The following is a 19,739-nucleotide window of genomic DNA, read 5'->3' on the forward strand; positions in this document are numbered from 1 at the left end:
CCATTGCACACTCTCAACTGTTTATATCCACAATTCAGATCAAAGCATCATTCACTTTTTTCTAGAACTCTCCTGCTATGGACACTGAGAAATGACGCACCAAAAGGAGCTGGTAATTTAGGACATCACGATTTCACTCCAACTTTATTCCAGTCCACAAGAAAAGTTCAGGATCTTTTATTCCCGAAACTGAATAACTTTAAACAATCCCATAGCAGGACAAAAAGATTTGCCAGCAGATTCATTGACTATTGTGTTTCATGAATGGAAGCATGCACGGAGAGCTGCTAGGCTAGGAGGGTACCAGTCATCACAGCGACAGCTTCTCCCTGAATTCGCACTCTCCTGCCTGCAGGTTCCAACTCCAGGTGTAATATTCCGCTCCGTCGAGATGCCTGATGACATGCGGATTAACTTGAAAACCAATTTGACGGTGGTCGAGGAAAGAAGTAATCAAACACTTAAGCATTGTTAGAAGGACATACTTGAAATGCTGTCAGTTTCTGCTTTCCCAGCTTCGCGCCCCAAAAGGGTGCTAAAACACAGTGCGCACTGCCACAAACGGGGTCCTGTCCAAAACATAATGATTAGAGGGGGGGTTTTTTCCTAAAGATCAGGAAGCGTATATTAATAAGATAAGAAGAAAAGAGTTGATCCGGTTTACGAGGGAAACCGGATTCAAAAACCTTACAACCACCAACCTTATCACCACCACTTACGGAGCACACCTGAGGCTACAACTACAACTACCAACAAGCCGCATACAACTACAACTATCTACAAGCGACCGGGCCCATCACGGGTCATCGTTGCTGAGCTTGCCAAGGAAGACAGCAGCTCCGACTCCACAATTAGAGGGTTTGACCGTGAAATTTGCAAGCTAACACAAGCATGGAAACCAACACAGAAAAAACTTTGCCAGCCACGAACATTCATGAGAAAAAATGGACCTGGCGTCTAAAGGCATTGAAGTGAGGTTCCATTCCAGGAAACAAGCTGTTTGCCAAGATGTGCATTTCCACAAAGTAGTAGAGTTTTCATTTCTGATTTTTCTTTACAAGCCCAACATGACATAGATTATCCTACTCTGTTACCAGACAAATCTAGTCATCGTTGAGTCAGTAGGTACTTCATATGTATGAACAGGAACTGTGGAACCTTGGTATGTTTGAAAGAGAATGAATAACTAACTACAACGATGGAAAGAATAGCCAGTCTCATAGATTGTTCTCCTTCTAAACTGCGTATGGCAATATGCCATTCAAATCTCCTATAACAATCTCATTGAGAAAGAAGATGTCATAACAGTTTAGTCATTTTAACATTAGGACTGGCAGGATGATAACGTTCCGCAATCAGAGAGCTCTACAGTATATATGTTATACAGGAGTAATATGCATGAGGTCGGATCGAATTAATTCTTGAGAGGAGATTTTGATAAAAATATAGTATACATATTTGACAGATAATGGATGCGTCATTGTAGTTTAGTTTGTATGTTAAGCAAGCTTCAACACTCACCATAGTTCAGGGAAAAGATTACGGCATCACCTCACCTCATCTATGTTTAGTTTTGGGCAGAAGAAACGCGTGAAGAAGTCATAACCAGATCCCTCAGGTGCTGGCCCTGTAAATACAACTCCTCTGCCTGAACAGTTTTTAATTTCATGGATGTTAGGAATGATATCGGCAACCTCTTTTCCTGATGAAAGCTCCACCTGAAAACCGAATCACATTTTCTTTTTGTGAGTTACACCTGAACAAATAGAACTCCCTCATTATCACTCTTGTTTATCTTTGTTCTATAGCTTTACTTAAGTTTATGCACCTTATAAATAATTTTAGTGTTATTGTACATAGTAATATTATGTTGTTGAGCAACTGTTTGGAATTAATATGTATAACTTCTCCAGTCCTGATCGAGGAAAATCTAGAAATTGAAGAAAGGAGCAACTGAAGTAAGGATTAGTTGATTAGAGGAATTACAATGAGGTCACCAGCAGTCGCCGACTTCTGAACGCTGACGACGGAAGCTCCGTTCAGGGTCTGGGGGATGGACGGCAGCTCGGCAGGATGGCAATCGACAAGGTCAATCATGGGGAAATCCAGCTCGATGAACAGCTTCCCCTCACCTGAGGCCGCCGCACTCGCCGGTGCAGGAACCTTCTCGGCGGTGAGAATCCCCGATTTGGTCGCGAATTCGATGAGCGTCTCGTGCTCCGCGAGGACGGATGTGAAGAGAAAGTGAGCGGAGGCCAGCGTCGCGTGGCCGCAGAGCTCGACCTGGAGCGGCGGCGCGAAGGCTCTTCTCAAGATTGAAAAAACGAGTGGCTGTGCAACGGTGAGGTGGATGGGGGTACCTCGGCGGCGGGGGTGAACCATCGGAGCTGGAACCGTGGGGCGGCGGCGGAGGAGGAGTCGCGGAGGAGGAAGGCGGTCTCGGCGAGGTTGAACTCGGCGGCGACGGACTGCATCCACCGCTCGTCGGCGGCCTTGGCGGCGTCCTCGAGGAGGCAGACCGCGGCCGGGTTGCCCTTGAACGGCTCCGCCGTGAAGGCGTCCACCTGCGACGGCCACACCGGCGACAACGCCACGTCATGCCCCGTGCAGATCGAGAGAAGGGAGTGCAGAGCAGAGCTGTACTGACCACGGCGTACTGGATGCCACTCTTGGCCATTCTTGCGACGACGAGCACTGCTGACCGGGGCTCTGTGCTATCGCCAGCGGCGGCTGCTGCTCCGGCACTTCTTTGTGTTGGGTTTTATACATGTGACTGTGAGTGCGTCCTGCTGACTGCTGAGTGCAGCAATCAGCAGTGACGACATTCCACTTGTCGCGTTCCTCGTGAAAACTCAAACCCAGATTGGAACAAATTTAATCAAATGGTATCGTATCCAAATCCGTCCGAATACTCAGATCCAAATAAAATGAATAACAATATTCGACACAATTCGACACATCTTAGCACTATTCGTATCCAAATTTGATCCATGTATATCGTACAGATCCGATCCATTTTCATCCAGTGCCTAACATGGAGTCACCACAGGGGAACACTCCCTACCAACAAAAAAAGAAAAAAAAAACAGCTCCCACATCCCACACCACAGGTCATAAGTCTCCCAAGAACAATTACAATCCACTGGACTTCTGCACCCACGTTGGCTTAAACATAGCTAGAACACCGTAAAGATGAAGTTAAACAACACCAAGCAACAGAAGAATGCATTCATAAACAAACCTTAGAACCAAAATGTATCTGGCGTAAGGTCATTGCACATGTCAGGCCTCCATAAACTTAAAGTGGGTATGTGTAGACAGTTAGGTACAACAAGAGTGACAACCTAAAAGACAACCGTGTCAAGCATGGTTCCTAAGGTCTGAACTATGTTTGATGACATTAAATTCGACACATGCTCTTCCAAATGCTTCTTCGCATCTTGCCGACCAACATTTGCTATCGCGAGTTTCTCAGGTGGCAGCTCATCCTCCTCTTGCACTGCCTTGTTGTACTTGACGGCTAGGTTCAGCATTTCCTGGACAAGAGAAGTCACATTATGATTAATGAGCAGAAGAAGTATGAAGCATCAACAGAAGAAAAAATCATCTCAATGCAACTAAAGGGAGATGAATGGTATACACACCTGGACAGTCTGCTCATTGGTTTTCGAGTGAGTGTCAAACCTCTTCAAAATTAGTCCATCGGTCCATTTCTTTTTGTGCAAGTTCAGCAACATTTTCTCCTCAAGCTCGTTTTTCCGGTAATTGATTGCAATTGAGTAGTAATGTCTGTTCAGCCCATGGATAAGAGCCTGAAAGAAAAAGAGATATGAGCAAAATATGTATAAGGGAACAGAACAAGCTCATGTAATCCATATTATTTAGTATTTACCTGAATAGATGGCTTATTTAGGTGGCCAACATTAGACGTTGTCTGTCGTGGCTCCTGGCCAAGCATCATGGTCTGAGGATTAATGAGGCGGAATGCATCAATAACCACCTTCCCCTTGACACTCTGGATGGGGTCTATCACAACAGCAACCGCCCTGGGGTTCAAAGCTTCAAAACTCTGCAAATTTATATTGATTTTTTTAGCTTATATACATAAGAGTTTTAGCCTAAGTACTTTGATGCAAATGAGTGCAGAGTGTTTAGCACTATGGCAAACAAACTCTGTCATTATCTACAACTTCCTATCTCCAGATCATGGATATAGAAAAGATACAAAACAAATTATGCAAAGAAGTACAAAGGCTAGTTAATAGAAGAAAAACTCCAGTGAGTTGGGGTAAATTACTAGCCCATGTCTCCGAGTTTTCTTTTTTTTAAAAAACATGTATACCACGTAGATAATCTGATAATGCTACTTAATGACAACAGGGTAGGTTCAGTGACAACTTTCAAGGAGACATGCTACACAATGAAGGTAGTTAAATTGAAAACAAAAGAAAAGCAGCATAGTTCCTCCAGTTGATCTATTAGTTTCTTATATTCATGTTTTATTTAAAAAAGTGCAATCTATCAGTATTTAATGAAATGGCCTATAATAGAGTGGGACTACAGCAGTTATCTCATTTTGTCAGCGCGAGATAAATGACCCCTTTTGCATAGAAGGTAAGCTATAAGCATTATACCTGTTGAGTATTGATATCAACTCCTGAGAGCCAGCAACCGAAGCCAGGATGCGAGTGATACCAGCCTACAACCATTTCTGGTCTGTAAAAGAGAAAAAAATGTCAGCGTAATCCTACAGAACTGAACTGAGTAAAAGCAACAATCTTGAGTAAGTTGACCAAAGAAAAAGGTATTTACAGCTATGGCCAACATTGCTGTAAATAAAATTTTATGATATACAAAATGGTTTGATCCTCTATGAGCCACGACACCCTCTCCCCGTTTTGTGTTTAGTGGCGGTGGTGGGTAAATATAGCAAAGCGTAAGGCAGTAACGGTGATCATCACTAGTAACTCGAATTTTGAAGTAGTAGAGATGTGTAAACAACTTTGAATGAACAAAAAGATATGTTATGTGCACACAATCTTTATCTGATTATTTGATAAATCTATTTACGCATAATCTTAACAATAAGGAAATAAAACTAAAGATGTGACCACAAATACTGCCTCAAGCAAATCCACTGCAGCAGTCTTATTTTAACAACATTATGAAACACAATAACATATGGCATAACCCATTCAGGCCATTGCAATTTTCAGTCAACTAATCCTTGACAACCACAGAGTTTAAGGCTGCCAGATGAATTCAAGTTCAGTGCACATACCAGCAACACTGTATAATTCATAACCAGCTAACGCTACTGAAGCTCTGGGGTGAAGATTTAAGGATTGTGATCAGATCAAAAAAAAAAATCAAATTCTAGAACCCTGTCACTATCTCTGAACTGAATAATTTATTCAGAAGGTCCATCCTGATTTTAAACCAAGAGTTTGTGGGTACCAGCATTGTTAAATAGCTGGGCAGATTAGCTAATGAACTAAATGAAGCTCTGTGAGTGAAGATTTGGAAGGATTGTGATCAGAGAAAAGACATCGACTTCTACAACCCTATCATTATCTCTGCATATACTATTCAGGTGGTATATCACAATTCAAACCAAGAAGTTGTGGGCACCATCATTGTAAAATAGCTGGGTAGCTTGTAATGAACAAAATTACATGGGCAACAAAAACATCTACACCATAACACAAAAACAAATTGCTTCCGTAAGCTCTTGATTTCCATTGTGCTAAGCACAAACTAAAGTAAAACCTTTTGAGCCTACTGAATATGAGGATCTACTGCCACCTAAAGAAATTCGGAACTTGTACTTGTCAAATAAATTATAACTATGAATAAAAGGCATTGCCAATGCCATTGCTATCCAGAAAATTTTCCTACCTTCCTTAATCCTTATGAGAAGCTCTGATACAGGTAATACTTTCGAAATTATTGCGCACTACCAGCAAAACAACTCCACTTAATCGAAACAAGGAACAACATCGCAACCAATAGACATATGTCTGGACTTCAGAGCAGTTCAAGGGCATGAGCCTACCCAATGTTATCAACTAAAACAGGAAAATCAAGCACTGAATATGAACCAGTAAAACCAAAAGGATAAAAGGGGAAAAAAAGCATGCATCACAGATCCACTCATAAAATCGTCAGTACCTGCCGGTCTGCTTGAGCATGTCAAGCATGTTCGTCTGGAAGACGTGGTCGACGGCCTCGACGCTAACCCCAGTCCCGCTCTGCGGCATGGCGAAGACGTCGACGACCCTGACGGTGTAGTCGTCGACGAACTCGCCGAGCATGAGGCCCATGACCTCCATGGGCACGCCCGCCCTCCCTGCGACCGAAACCGCGCGTCAGGCACAAAAGGGGAGGAAAACCGGAGATGAACCCTAACCCTAGGTTCCAGGGGAGGGGTGGGGAGGAGAGGGGAGGGGATCCACGCACCGTGCTTGAGCATCTTGAGGAGCGCGAGGGAGGAGATGTAGACCTGCTCGGAGGAGTCGAGCAGCGGCGAGTCCGTCGGCGGCTGCCCCATCCCGGAGGCGCCGAAGATCCGCTGCAGCCGCTCCATCGCCGGTTCCGCCGCCTCCTCGCCTTGCTCTCTGCTCTCGCTTCGGCTCGGTTCGTTCGATCTGCTTGCGAAATCGTGGGTTCGCTTGCGGTCTCGGGCTCCCGGCCGCCGGTTAAATTTCTTTCTTCGACCGCACGGCTTGTGCCCGGGACCGAATCGGTCGCGGCTGGGCCAGTTCGGAGTCCGTGGTGGGCTGGAAAGCAGCTAGTCTGTCTGCGAAGAAACGGTTGGGCCAGTTTGGTTCAAGGCTGCCCGCGGGCCTTTACCTATTATTATTGGGCCGCACATTTGCAGCACAATTTCCTCAAAGAAAAAACAATTGCGCAGGGCAAGACCGAGGTTTTGAATATTGTTTGTAACCAGCCTTCTGGCAAGGTTCATCCTACCACTACTTCTATCAAAAGGCAAAGCTACCAACCTCCACTGAAAATAAAAAAAAAAACTACCAACCTGGAGCTTTGTTTTTGCTTTTCGATCCAAGCAATCTGGAACTTTGTGGTAGAGGCAATTCAGGATGAGGAGCAGATTATTAGCTCCTTCGCCCAATCCTAGCAAGAAACAGCACAAATCAGCCTGCCCAAACCAAAATGGCATCGCACCTGCACCCCTTTTGGTTCGTAACAACATTGCATTATTGGAAGCACGGCCACGTTCTAAACTCGCCAATGAACGGCAAACCAGATGGCCATGTCTGATCGTTTTCTTTTCTTTCTTTACACCATGTCACCATAGCAGCCGCGTTACTTTACGTTATCCCCTCCACACACACACACGCACGCACTAAAAAAGGTGACCGCCGCAAGCCAGTGCTGAGCCGAATGGCGTCCTTCTCGATGCGAACGGATATGCATGCTCTCTCGATCGGCTGATTCATCCCCTTTAATCATTCTTCTTTCCCAGGAGATTCGTGCAGCGGAAGATCCTGAATTTGAGACTTTCAATTCAATTTGGCAGACGGAATAAGTAAAGATTTCATCGAAAACTTTAGAACACTCTAGTCATTAGGATTTCCGTTTCGATTTCTCCTCATTATTTTTTTTTCCTGAAGAACTCTTACTTCTCATAATTGTCGGTATCGTATCTTGATCCCCGTCAAATCGCAGGGTATGAAAGCAAAAGCTTTTACAAGCTTTTTCTTTTAGTAAAAGCTTTTGCTTTTCGGTCACTAGTGACGAAATTGCAGGTCCAAAGCGAGTTGGAAAAGGTGATGTGTTTGGCCACCATGCCGGCACAGACAGAACACCACACATGAGAAATGAGCTCATTAGTGCTGCTATTTTTGGTGGACGAGCATGATGATGCCGGCTGAGTTTATGTTCAGTGAACACGTATATTATTAGACGACGACATTGGCAACTCAAGAATTGCTTTGTCAATTTGCACACCCTGTCGTTCCACACGCATGTGGCGGGGTTTAATTGGTGGCCCTTTTAACGTGAGTGATCAGTGCCCATTAGAAACCCTTCTTTTTCTTACGTGGTGCGTAGGGTCCAAGTTCCACTGCTACTACGCTCTTCCATGGATTAGCATTTCATACTATTTTATCTTTAAATATATAATATGTAGAAAAAAAATAAATGTTACTATCTCTATTCTCAAACATGTGACGTTTAGGACAAACTACCTAGTTTAAGTTCATTTTAAACTAGCTGCCTGCTAGTTCTAAATGGCTAAATGTCCGTATATTTTAAAATGAAGATATTATGTATAAAACAAATTGACCGCATATATATTCGCGATTTTCAAACAGTCACCTGCTTCACGGGAGGGAAAAACTGTAACGCTCATTTTTGCGCTAACCTCAACAAATATTTGGCAATCACAAATTTCTGCGGCCGCAACAGGAAGCCAAATGATGATGCTTGCTGAGTTAGCATAGGTGGAAAACTGAACTTTAATCTCGGTTAGAAAGACGCATATATATATGTCTCGAAAATCCAATTGGGACTAAAAATTAAAGATCTCTTTAAGTCCCAGTTGGTATTATCAACCGGGACTAAAAAAATTTAAAAAAATAAAAAAAATAGACTGCCCCCATCCAGTCTGCTCACCCCGCCACCCCCTTAGCTCCGCCTCGACCACCGTACCACCTCCTTGAGCTCCAACTCCACCATAAAGACAATCAAATCAAAAGCAAGAAACATGCTCATCTCACAATGACCATCACACAAGTAAGAACACACAACCAATCAATTCGCACAAGATCTTATTCATAACACATGAGTTCGATTTGATTCACAACACGCGGTGGATTCACCAGCAAAAATCACAAACGAATCATTCACAAACAAATAATCATTCACCGCTCGTTAATCTCACCCGCCCGTGGCTTGCCTGGCTGCTTCGTGCCGCACCGGGCCGCTCGCGCCGCGCCACGGTGGCGGCCTCGCCGGGCTGCATGCACCATGCCGCCCGCCGCCCGCGTTCGCACTCCTCGCCGGCTGCCCGCGTCGCACCGGGCCGCACATGGTGGCGTTTCGCTCGCATGTGCCGCGCCTCACCAGGCTAGCGGGGAGGAAGGGAGGAGAGGGAGGAGGAGGCCGGGGAGGAGGGATCGAGGAGCAGATCGAGATAAGGATAAGGGAGAGATAGAGTCGGACAGAATTAAAGGTCGCCAGTGGATTTAGTCTCGTTTGGTGGCTCCAACCGGGATTAAAAGTTCCAACTTTGTCTAGATTGTTGTCTCGGTTGGAGCCACCAACCGGGACTAAAGGTGCTTTGACGGACTACGAAATTTAAATCCGAAACTAATGCCTCTTTAGTCCCTGATCCGACTCGTTCCGAGATTTTTTTAAGGATCAAAAGTTGTTTCTCTACCGGTGTAGGTTAATGTTCAGTGAACTTAGTATTATTAGAAGACATTTGAACCGGATAACTCGAGAAACGCTTTGTCAATTTATTTGCACACCGTGTCGTTCCACTCCGCTCGGCCGGATTCAATTAATTCGTGATCCTTTTTTAACGTAAGTGATCAGTGCCCATTAGAACTTTTTCCTTCCTTACGGTGAGTAGGGTACCAGGGTTCAAGTCCCACTGCTACGCTTCCACGGGTTAGTACTTCATAGTCTCTTCATTTTTAAATATACTAATTTTTTGATATGAATTAGTAATTATATAACTTGTTCTATGCTGATTTTTGTGATATGCTAACGTACATTTGAGGGCCACAAATTTCTGCGGCTGGAACAGGAAGCCTATCTGTTAGGATTGTTCTTTGGATCTTTTCCAGCGTGCGAGCGACCGAACAGGCCCCTAGCCCACGCCGAGACGTCCGCATGCATCCACTCCAGGCTTCCGTAGCCTATAGCTTCCGGCGCCCATGTGCCAGCTTCCCGAGCCGTACGGCCGCCCGCCGGGTGCCGCCGGTTCGCCAGCTCGTCGGTTGGCCGCTGCGACGCTGCGCCACGCCGACGCTGTGTGCTGATGGCCTGATGCTGACGGTGCATAATGCAGAGTAGACTTGCTCGCTGACTGCGGCGGCGGCGGCCGAGAGATAACTACTAGGGGCACCGGCTAGACTAAGCTAGCCGACACTGATCGTTTGTCTCGCTCGCAGTCGCAGGTCGCCACATCGAGCCCGTCTCTTCAACATCGCTGTGAGACTGCGTGACTTTGGACTTATCGCCATTTCTTGGCAGTGGAATCTGTCCAAGTTTGAGCATGGACGTTTGCATTCTCATAAATTTATTTCAGAGGGGTTTGGTCTATCCAAAGCGAGGTGGTAGTGATGACTTTATCAATCTTGAAAATTTAACGGCTCAGTCCTTAGGAGACTTATAGAGTAGGGTTGCGTACATGTGTTTACAAGGACGAGTGTACGTGTGTGGTGACTTCGTCAATCTCATGAACATGTCGGTTCAGTCTTTCGGAGATATAGTTGCGTACATGTGTTCATATGGATAAATGTGCGTCGCGTATGTGAACGTGTATGTCTGTATGATTCACGGAGTTATTTTAGATTTAACCGGCACTTTTTGTTTCGGTGGCAGCACTTCGTCAATTTCAAAGATCGTCGCAAGTTGGATAAGGTTGCGTACTTTGTGCACAAACACGTGTACGTAACCGTCTGCGACGCATTGTACTGCTGCAGTAATACTGTAGCAAGGCCTGTCTACGTAGTCCTAGTCGGCATGGGGTCTGAACTGGCCGTCCATGCATGCAAGAGCAAACCTCTCTTCTACCGGGTGGCAGAGCCGTGCGCGCCTCGGCCAACCAAAATCCGCCCGAGCGAGTCCCATCGCGAAGACGCCCGGGAACGGGGCCACGCCCAGAGATTACGTGCCGCGTACGTGGCCCAGCGCGGGCGAGCGGCGCGGCTCGGGGGGACTGTCCCACAGCGCGCCGAGCGGGCGGGGCCAGGCCCAGCGGCAGCCACGCGGCGCAACCAGCCCAAACAGAAGGGCCTCGCGAGGTAGGGGAGGAGGAGGCCAAGAGCGGCGGCTGTGGCGGGGCGAGCGGCGGGCAATAAAGATCGCGACCCCGTCTCGGCTTCGATTCCGCCCTTCCCAGACCTGAGACCCCGCCCCGTCTTCTTCTCCCTAGCCTAGCTGCATCCCCCCACTGCCCCTCCTCGGAGTAAGGAAAGCCGCTCTGGCACCAGCTCCTCCTCCTGCCTCCCCTGCTCCGCCTTCCCGTCCCGGTACGTCGTGACGTCCTCGTCCTCGTTCGTTCCTCTTCGTTTGCCGAGGTTTTTGCCTTCTGCATGTCTATTTCTTCGACCCGCCGCCGCCGGCGAGATTGACTCGTCGGTTCTGCCGCATTGGGGGATTTTCCAGGTTGTGTTGTTGGCGGTGACGCTGACGCCTTGCCCGGCTAATCCCGACTGGGTGCGTTCAGTTTGAAATATCTCTCTCTTTTTTCCCCTCCTCTCTCCACGATGTGTTCAAAACACGCGAAATCTGGGAGGTTTTTTGGAAACAATCCAGTTGGTTGATGAATGCTCTTCCTTCCTTCGTTGCCAGGACGGCGCACACATGGTTTTCGTATTCAGGCGTGGCGTTCTATTTCTTGATGCAAATTATTACTATTATCGTACTCAACGAATCATTGCCGTGCCTAGGTTGAAGCCTGGAAAATGAGGAGAGGGAAGACGACAGAACAAGTTTGAATTTTGTCCGTGACATTTAGCTGTTTGATTGGGTGGTTTGCAGAACGAACGCATAAGTTAGGAGTAGGACCACTACTCTCCACTAGGCCGGCCGCTTTACATACAGGATTGGCAGGGTTCAAATTCAAAATGCGCGGTGTTGCTGCATCCTTGCAGACGCCGGATGCAATATTTTTAGGTATAGGTTCTGTTTTACCCTTGGAAGGACCATGCTCTATGTCCACCTCTGTGTTTGTAGTTCTGTACGTGGATCGTGGGGAGCTCTCTTCTTTTTCCGGGAACATGAGAGAGATTCGCTGGCAGACGGTATATTCTATGTTTATTCTATTCATAATTTCTGTTGAGCACGTTGCTCAGTAATTTGCGCTACTACCTTTGTTCCCTTTTTTAAAAGGTTGAACTGAAACGTTTGTCCATTCCCTCTGTCGAGTTAAAAGACAAATTAGTACTGTAATGCATTTCTCTAGGCGTTTAGAGTAGTAAAAAGTGTTCCCTCTGCAAAGGGTAGTAGTATTACTATTCGTTTTGACTTTTACAGGTACATGACTTTTACTACGTATCCAGATATCTATATCTGGGTGGATCTAGAAAAATCAAAATTAAATTAATAGTAATTTGGGATGGAGGATGTACTTGACCAAATCAACGAAGCATCTGTTCACAATCCAACATTTTTTTCCTGCAATTTATCCTTCAGGTCTGGAGCAGAGATGGGTGTTTTTAGTGGAACACCTCCAAGCTGCCCCTCGTCCCGGCACTGCGCAGAATGGGCCCGAACCTACCTAAAGTACTGTTTGTGCAGCCAGAAGGACAGCGCTGCCCTTGCACTTGGGCTGATCAGTGTCATCAGCTGGGGCGTCGCTGAGGTGCCGCAGATAATAACAAATTACAGACAAAAGTCAACCGAGGGGCTCTCAGTTGCATTTCTAATGACCTGGATAGTTGGGTATGTATGCTGTTTCACATGTCTTCTGCTCCCTGGATGTGATTATTGTGCTTCATGATAATTGTTGTTGTACACCAATGTTATGCGCGATACCTTGTCTTACTTTCCTTGTTATTCTTCTATAATTGTACAGGGATATGTTTAACCTTATCGGCTGCTTCCTGGAACCTGCTACTGTAAGATCCATTACTTTTACTTTTTCTGAGCCATTTTCAACAATAACTAGACACATCGATATTGTACGACATTAACAATTTGGATCTGAAGTAAAGAATTATAGCTTTGCCTCTGATTGAGTACCTTCTTCTCACTAATAATAATGACATTATTTGGTACAGTGTAATGAGGTGTTATTCATATATATGGAGATTATTCCGCTCATTTCTGCCAGCCTGCATTATTCCCTGAAGGCCTGAACCAGCGTTATTAAGTTTTGATATTACATTTGCAATTATCTGTGAACAAGCACACTGTAGCCATAAAGTAGGGACACTTTATTGACAATCTAGCCTGCAAAAGATAAGTTCCAAATAATATGTTGTGATCCCTGCAATATGTGGCATCTATTGCTCTGATGGTGCTTTGCCAATAAGTTGCTCTATTATGAATTTATACATTCAACCTTTTCCTGTTTGATGAGAGGAAATTTACCCATGAGATTACATAAGAGCTTCGTTTTTTGAAATATGTGTCAATTTTAATATTTTCATTTTATTTATGTTGCAGCTGCCGACCCAGTTTTACATGGCATTGGTAAGGCATAATACTAAGTTTCTAGACTTGCATTATTTTGATTCCTGCAGCCAAATGATTGAACTTAGCTTTTGCATTGCAGCTGTATACAATAACTACTGTGATCCTAACAGGACAGACGGTATACTATAGCCACATCTACCACCGTCTTAAAGCCAAGAAATCCAGGGCAACTAGCAAGGTAATGACTTAAAATTGTGTAGAGAATCATATCCTCGTCCACTTTAGATGGATCATTTGTTTCTTCATATATTAGGAAAATAATGCAACACTCTGTCACAATTGTTAATTGTAACACTGCAACCACATATGCCTTGTACTTCTGGATTCACTTATTCATAAATTCTCTGACCCCATAGCTTAGTAGCTTAGTTCTCTTCATATGCTGTCAGTTGTCTTGTTATTCTTGAAATGTGAAAATTCATTTGTTTTTAGGCCATATTCACTTGATATTGCCACAGGCCTTTAAATTCTACTGTCTACTAAATAAATTATCTCATCTTGTGGGAATGCTCATGATTTTCAGCCTCAGAAGCATCAGCGTGGGGATACTTCATTACGTGAAAAGCTTTTGGGCGCCAAGGATGGTGGGGCATCCGGAAACAACCACCAATCAGATGCTACAATTCCTATTCCAAGCTCACCTATTCCTGTTAATACGGAATTTACCGAACAATACCATGCTCCAAGCAGCCCCACCTCAGACTACTACTATGTGTAATATTCTTGAGCTACTAATGTTCTCCAATATTTTTTTCCTTTATGCAATTTTGTTCTCCATCTTTTTCAAACAGTATTATATGCATTATTTGCTTTCTTTACTTGTATCGTACTGCTAGGCTAATGGAGTATGCTTTTAAGTGGCCACTGTGCTATATGGTGCTATTTTTCCTATTGCTTGCCAACTTAAAAAAATGCTAACAGACACAAACTGGTCTGGAGTATTTAAGTTTTATAAGTTAATTTTACAGGTCAGCTAGATCTTTATCAAGGAGTCCAGTGCCAACTGCTGGTACATGGTTGGGCAATAGTCGCCTGTCATCAAGGACTCCTCCACAAACGAATGGACAAAGGGAACCTTTAATTGGTGAGGTCACTACAGCACAATCTGCACCACCTTCAAGAACGAAAAATGCCTTCTCAGTGGTAAGTTAATCTACAACCAACTTTATGTTATGTCCTGAGGTTTGAGCTACAAACACATTTATCGATGTCATTTAGTTAAGAGTTTATCAATGTAATTCAGGTACCATGGATGGGTCTACTGTTGGGCACGTGTCTCTTGCACTTTTTAGTTGGGAACACACATAGGGAGGTGCCAAGTGGAACTGTCATACCAGTGGGAAGAAGGCTTTTACTGTTTACGGTGAGCTGATACTTACTCTCCAGTTTCAGACTTGTGGGCTGTGGGAGAATCTGATATCCAGAGAATTTTGCACCAAGTAATTTACCGATTTAAAAGTTCTGTAACTTAAATGATGATTAACACGACTACTATTTTTTTCATGCATTGCAGGATGTTCAAGGACATTCATCTCTCAGCCATGGCATTGGAAGCGAAATTGGAAGCTTTCTTGGTTGGGCAATGGCAATAATCTATATGGGTGGACGGCTGCCCCAGATCTTTTTAAATGTGAGTCACTACAAAATACTGAACATTTTTCTTATTATAACTTTCCTTATGGAGAATATATCTTCGGTACTACATTACCGGGGGATGGCTGGGCCACATAGTCGCTATAGTTCAGTGCTTTCGTGGGATGATGGGTGGAAGGTGGAAAGAGTGTGAGGATATCTTGGTCATTCATTCACCCATATTTCTACTGTACATCTTAAATTTCTGTTATAAATATATGTCTGTTCTAGTTAAAATTACGGGGGTCTCTGTGGGAATAATTGCACTATGTTCTGACCTTTGTTTACTACCCTGCAGATGCAAAGAGGCCACGTGGAGGCAAGTTTACTTGACCTCCATCAATATTCTCCAATTTGTTGCTACTGCAAGCGATACCTCCATTTTTTCTTATGCTGTTTGTAATTTTGCACTTCTAATATATAAATAATAAACATTTTCTTCTAATATTGGTTTTGCTAGCACTTTGTACATCCTAGAGACAATAAAAAAGGTGTACAAATTCATCCATATAAAGTTAGGTAAAAAGGTGACCAGCAAAAGAAAGTTAAGCCGTACCACAAAGTAGATATCTTTAGCTCCAAGCCTTTTTGATATTTGGAGATGGTAATTTATCTACTATTTCCTTATACAGAAGATTATATGTTTGTAACGAAAATGCAAAGAACCATTGGTTTAATTACCTACTCCCTCCGTCCCAAATTATACGTCGTTTTGGCTTTTCTAAGTTCATAGATATTATTATGCATCTAGTCATCTAGATATAGTGTATGTCTAGGTGCATAATAATATCTATGAACCTAAAAAAGTCAAAACGACTTATAATTTGGAACGGAGGAAGTAGTTGTTGATAACTAATTTAATGCTAGCCAGATGATAACTCTCTTGGTGCTGCTTAAATGTACCTACTTGCACAATTGCTATATGGATCCGGATGATAACCCTCTTGCGCAACATTTTGCTGCTGCTTAAACATACCTACTCGTACAATTACTATTCAAATTCAAGAGCCAAATTTTGAACATTTTATTTCTTTAAGAATATGAAGTTATATAAATCTATCCAACTGTCACCTGCTATGCTTGGTCAGTTGGTATGTTTTTTTGTCCTATGATGGTTAACTAATTTAGCTTGTAACTTTGTTCAGGGGCTCAATCCATTAATGTTTACCTTTGCTATAGTAGGGAATTCGACATATGTAGGAAGGTAACTCATGATTCATGAACCCAAATTTCAAAGATTAATCCTTTTTTTAATAGTATCCGACTGATCTACATGGTGGAATATAATATTCTCAGTTGCACTTGTCATGTAACACATTCAAGTAATTTTGTTGGACATTAACTTACTGTCATAAACAGTCCACGAAAGTTATTACTGCCCTTTCGAAGTTCAGTGTAAAGAAAATGAGAATCTATTCTCTTCTGTTCTGATCTTGAAACTTACTGACATGTTTTTGCTGTCCTGACGTTCCTTCTTTTGCGTTGCAGTATACTTGTAAATAGCCTGGAATGGTCAAAACTTAGACCAAATCTGCCTTGGCTTGTAGATGCTGGAGGATGCGTCATCTTGGATTCTTTTGTATCCTTTTCACCTGTTCTACTCTGAGCATCAAGCTGTTTCTAGCTACCTTTTAATCTTAGTGTGAGTAAAAATATAAAACAACGCTTGAGAGTGAAGGATGTGGCTTACAGAAAATGACTGGCCCTTTGCGAAGTAATAGACTGCCATTTTTTCATATCTATCCTTGTTTAAGAAAAAGGACGTCACGCGAACAAATCTATATTCTGCACTAAATATTTGAACTGTACTACTGAGGAAGAACCCCTTAACCGTACTTGACAGATTATTCTTCAGTTCCTTTATTTTCATTACCGGAAACAAAGTGAGCCTTCAGATGAGCATGACAATGCAGATAAAGCTTAATCAACAGCAAGATAAATTCCTTTCCTTCTTCAGAGCAAAAGGTAGATTATATGTTGGTATGAATATTTGATATGCTACAGTTCTTGTTTGATGGAGCCTTTATGCATCTGCTGTTTTCTGCTGCTTGTATTTTTCGTCACGGTGCATATAAGATCAAATAAAACTTGTTAAACAGGATAAAAAGACTCAGGATCGAATAGATGTCTGCAGTCCATTAAACAGGTTATTTAGGGATTCTGATAAGACTGCGTACTTGAATTCAAAAGGCTAACCTGAAAACTAGCGCAGTCATCTTCGAGTGCCCAACTTCTATCTGGAGATAGAACATGCGTATTCAGCAACTTATAACATTGCATTTCTGCATTTTTTTTGAAACATATTTCTGCATTTTTCAGACTTGAATGCACCTGCCAGTGGCCCAGCATTTCCGGGATGCGCTAGCGTTCATTTGTTACACGGAAGAACTCAAAAGGCATTTTCTGGGGTATTGTTTCAGAAGTTGGTGCGTGGAGGGTGACTCTGAGCGAGCATCACGTGGAAATGCTTCTGGCAATTCTTCTGCTTTGTAGTACTTACTATATCAGAAATTCAGAATGTCTCGTTGCATGTAGTACGCCAGTACAGAATGTCGACTGGCTTTCTTTCGTTTTGTAGCTTCTACTTTTCCCTGTAAACTTGCAGTTGCAGAGTATGTGTATTCGAGACGGTATCATCGGATAACAATGTGTTGATTCTTATCAAGAAAGTTTTTTTATCAGCCTGCTTGGCTCTTGGATGTGATTGGTTTTGGGATGAGGTGGGTTGGGTGGAAGCTGACCCATTTTTGTGGGTTGGAGCAAACCCATCTCGTGTTTGGATAAAAGTAGGTTGAAGTCGACCCATCTCGTGTTTGGATGAAAGGGGTGAAGAAGGATGGGTTGGACCAGTCCTGGTTGATGAGGTTGAGAGGGTTAGGATGAATGTCCTTTTAACACCGTTAGTTATGGGCTCCACCTATCAGCTGCGAGGCCCACCTGTCATCCTCTTTTTCTTTCTTTCCTCCTTCCCCTCTTCTACCTGTGCGCCCCCCCTCTTGCTGGCTCCTCCCGCGCGCCGCCTCTCTCCCAGGCACTGCTGGCCGCTTCCTCCCGCCATGCGGCGCTCCTCCCCGACCCCGCGACGCACCATCCCACGGCGCTTCTCCCCGCCCGGCAGCACACCTCCCCGCCCCAGCCCGGCGGTGCACCTCCCCACCCCGGCTCCTCCCGGCCTGGCGGTGCACCTCCCCGCCCCAACTCCTCCCAGCCTGGCGGCACTCCTCCTCGGCCGGCGGCGCACCTCCACGACCCTGCGGTGAGCGCGCCAGCGCCTCCTCCCGCGCGCAGGCGAGACGACGTGTCACGCCGTTTCATTGGGTCAGAGCGGTCCCTCGTTTCGCTAGGATGACATAAACCCGAATCTGAAAGGAATATATCCATGAAGGTTGGCTCCAACCCACACTCATTTGCAATCAAACATGGGTCGAAGTGGGTCGGCTCTAACCCAACTCACTTCGACCCCAGAACTAAACACATGCCTTGAGTCTGATTCCGTATAGAGGTTCCTCGTGAGTCGTGACATCATCAACTACTTCTCTTTTCCCTAAAACACAGCATCGACTCTTTTCTTTTCCCTGGAAGCTGAAATGAAACACAGACTCCCATGATATTTAACTATTTGCTAGATGTCTATTTGCTATTCTTACGTATATTTAACTATTTGCTCTTCTTAAGATGTCTATTTGCTAGTCTGTAACTTACAGACGTCACTCTTTTAGTTGCCATCTCGCAGGATCGAAGCAACATTTTTACCAATTTTTTGCAGATGTGGCGTGCCAATTTACTGTGCGAGCGTGGATCAGGGAAGCGAAATGTCCGAGCTTCCCTCACCTTATCCCTTCCCTTGGCGGCCTGGTGGACGACACGGAAGTAGGTGTTGGCGGTGGTTCAGACGTATTGCTCCCCGAGGGGGGCGGCGGTGGGGGCGCGGAGGTAGGCGAGGAGTGCCTGCAGCATCCTCATGAGCACGGCCTCCTCGGCGGCGAGCTCGGCCCCAGCCTCGAGGGACATGACCTCGTGGAGGTGACGGCGGTGTCGACGTCATTGGAGCAAACGATGTCGAGGAAGGGCCACAGCACAACAGGCGGGGAGGAGGCGGCGGGGGAGAAGGTAAGGCAGCAGAGCGCGTGGAGGGAGGCGACGAGCGGGTGCTCGACGGCGTCGTTGTCGGCCGCCGTGGCGTGCGGGTGGCGGAGGCCCGGCGCATGACAGCGAGCACAACGCTGGCCTCAGCGAAGATCGCGTAGCCGAGCGCCGCCTGGCCCAGCTTTGGGCCGCTGCCGCCATTGGTGGCCCCCGGAGCCGCGCGCGTGGTGGGGCTCCTCGGCGATGGAGTCAATGCCGCCGGCGCCAAGCATCCTAGACGGCGTGTGAGCGAAGCGGATATCCACCGTCGTCCCGACCGCGCGGTGTCACCGCCGCCTTGCCCTCGCCGCCCCCGTGCCCACCGCCACCGCCGGGCCATCCTGCTACCCAAAGATTTCTTCTAAGGCCGCCGGATTCTGGTGAACCCCCAAACACAACTCCAAAACGGAATCCCAAACACTAACCTCATCGGAGCCGTTGCCGGGGTCGGGGAAGACGAGCTCCCCCACTGTGTATGCTGTTGCACGTGCTCTCTGTTGTAGCAGCCTAGGATTCGGGTGTGACGAACTTCTCCAACAGTGTTGTTGACGCTTTTTTTCCGACACACGAACGTGCGGCGCACAGAG

The 19,739-nt window shown here is 45.3% G+C and overlaps 3 protein-coding genes across 4 annotated transcripts; 1 reads left to right on the plus strand and 2 right to left on the minus strand.

Annotated features, from left to right (window-relative positions):
• Positions 1 to 92: 92 nt before the first annotated feature.
• Positions 93 to 2,790, minus strand: LOC117857158 (uncharacterized). Its single transcript, XM_034739666.2, has 6 exons — positions 2,648 to 2,790; positions 2,361 to 2,564; positions 1,987 to 2,283; positions 1,557 to 1,718; positions 486 to 569; positions 93 to 395 (listed from the first exon to the last, which is right to left on the minus strand). Exons 1-6 carry the CDS (start codon positions 2,675 to 2,677, stop codon positions 288 to 290), a joined length of 885 nt encoding a protein of 294 aa, XP_034595557.1. The 5' UTR covers positions 2,678 to 2,790; the 3' UTR covers positions 93 to 287.
• Positions 2,791 to 3,198: 408 nt separating this feature from the next.
• LOC117857157 (26S proteasome non-ATPase regulatory subunit 14 homolog) lies at positions 3,199 to 6,680 on the minus strand. The gene is made up of 6 exons (XM_034739665.2): positions 6,460 to 6,680; positions 6,172 to 6,349; positions 4,635 to 4,716; positions 3,893 to 4,069; positions 3,645 to 3,812; positions 3,199 to 3,536 (listed from the first exon to the last, which is right to left on the minus strand). The coding sequence occupies exons 1-6, from the start codon at positions 6,584 to 6,586 to the stop codon at positions 3,345 to 3,347; spliced, it is 924 nt and encodes a 307-aa protein (XP_034595556.1). The 5' UTR covers positions 6,587 to 6,680; the 3' UTR covers positions 3,199 to 3,344.
• Positions 6,681 to 11,048: 4,368 nt separating this feature from the next.
• LOC117857073 (vacuolar lysine transporter YPQ1) lies at positions 11,049 to 17,708 on the plus strand. Of its 2 annotated transcripts, none has more exons than XM_034739555.2 (14): positions 11,049 to 11,225; positions 12,391 to 12,639; positions 12,773 to 12,815; positions 13,366 to 13,392; positions 13,475 to 13,573; positions 13,919 to 14,109; positions 14,364 to 14,538; positions 14,639 to 14,758; positions 14,909 to 15,025; positions 15,326 to 15,346; positions 16,173 to 16,231; positions 16,516 to 16,606; positions 16,871 to 16,992; positions 17,347 to 17,708. In XM_034739555.2, exons 2-13 carry the CDS (start codon positions 12,404 to 12,406, stop codon positions 16,949 to 16,951), a joined length of 1,260 nt encoding a protein of 419 aa, XP_034595446.1. In that variant the 5' UTR covers positions 11,049 to 11,225; positions 12,391 to 12,403; the 3' UTR covers positions 16,952 to 16,992; positions 17,347 to 17,708. The 2 variants fall into 2 exon arrangements, with proteins under 2 accessions (XP_034595446.1, XP_072149697.1); XM_072293596.1 differs by lacking the exon at positions 11,049 to 11,225 and adding an exon at positions 11,569 to 11,999.
• Positions 17,709 to 19,739: the final 2,031 nt, after the last annotated feature.

This window comes from Setaria viridis, chromosome 5, assembly GCF_005286985.2.
Source record: "Setaria viridis chromosome 5, Setaria_viridis_v4.0, whole genome shotgun sequence".
In the NCBI taxonomy this organism is placed as follows: Eukaryota; Viridiplantae; Streptophyta; class Magnoliopsida; order Poales; family Poaceae; genus Setaria; species Setaria viridis.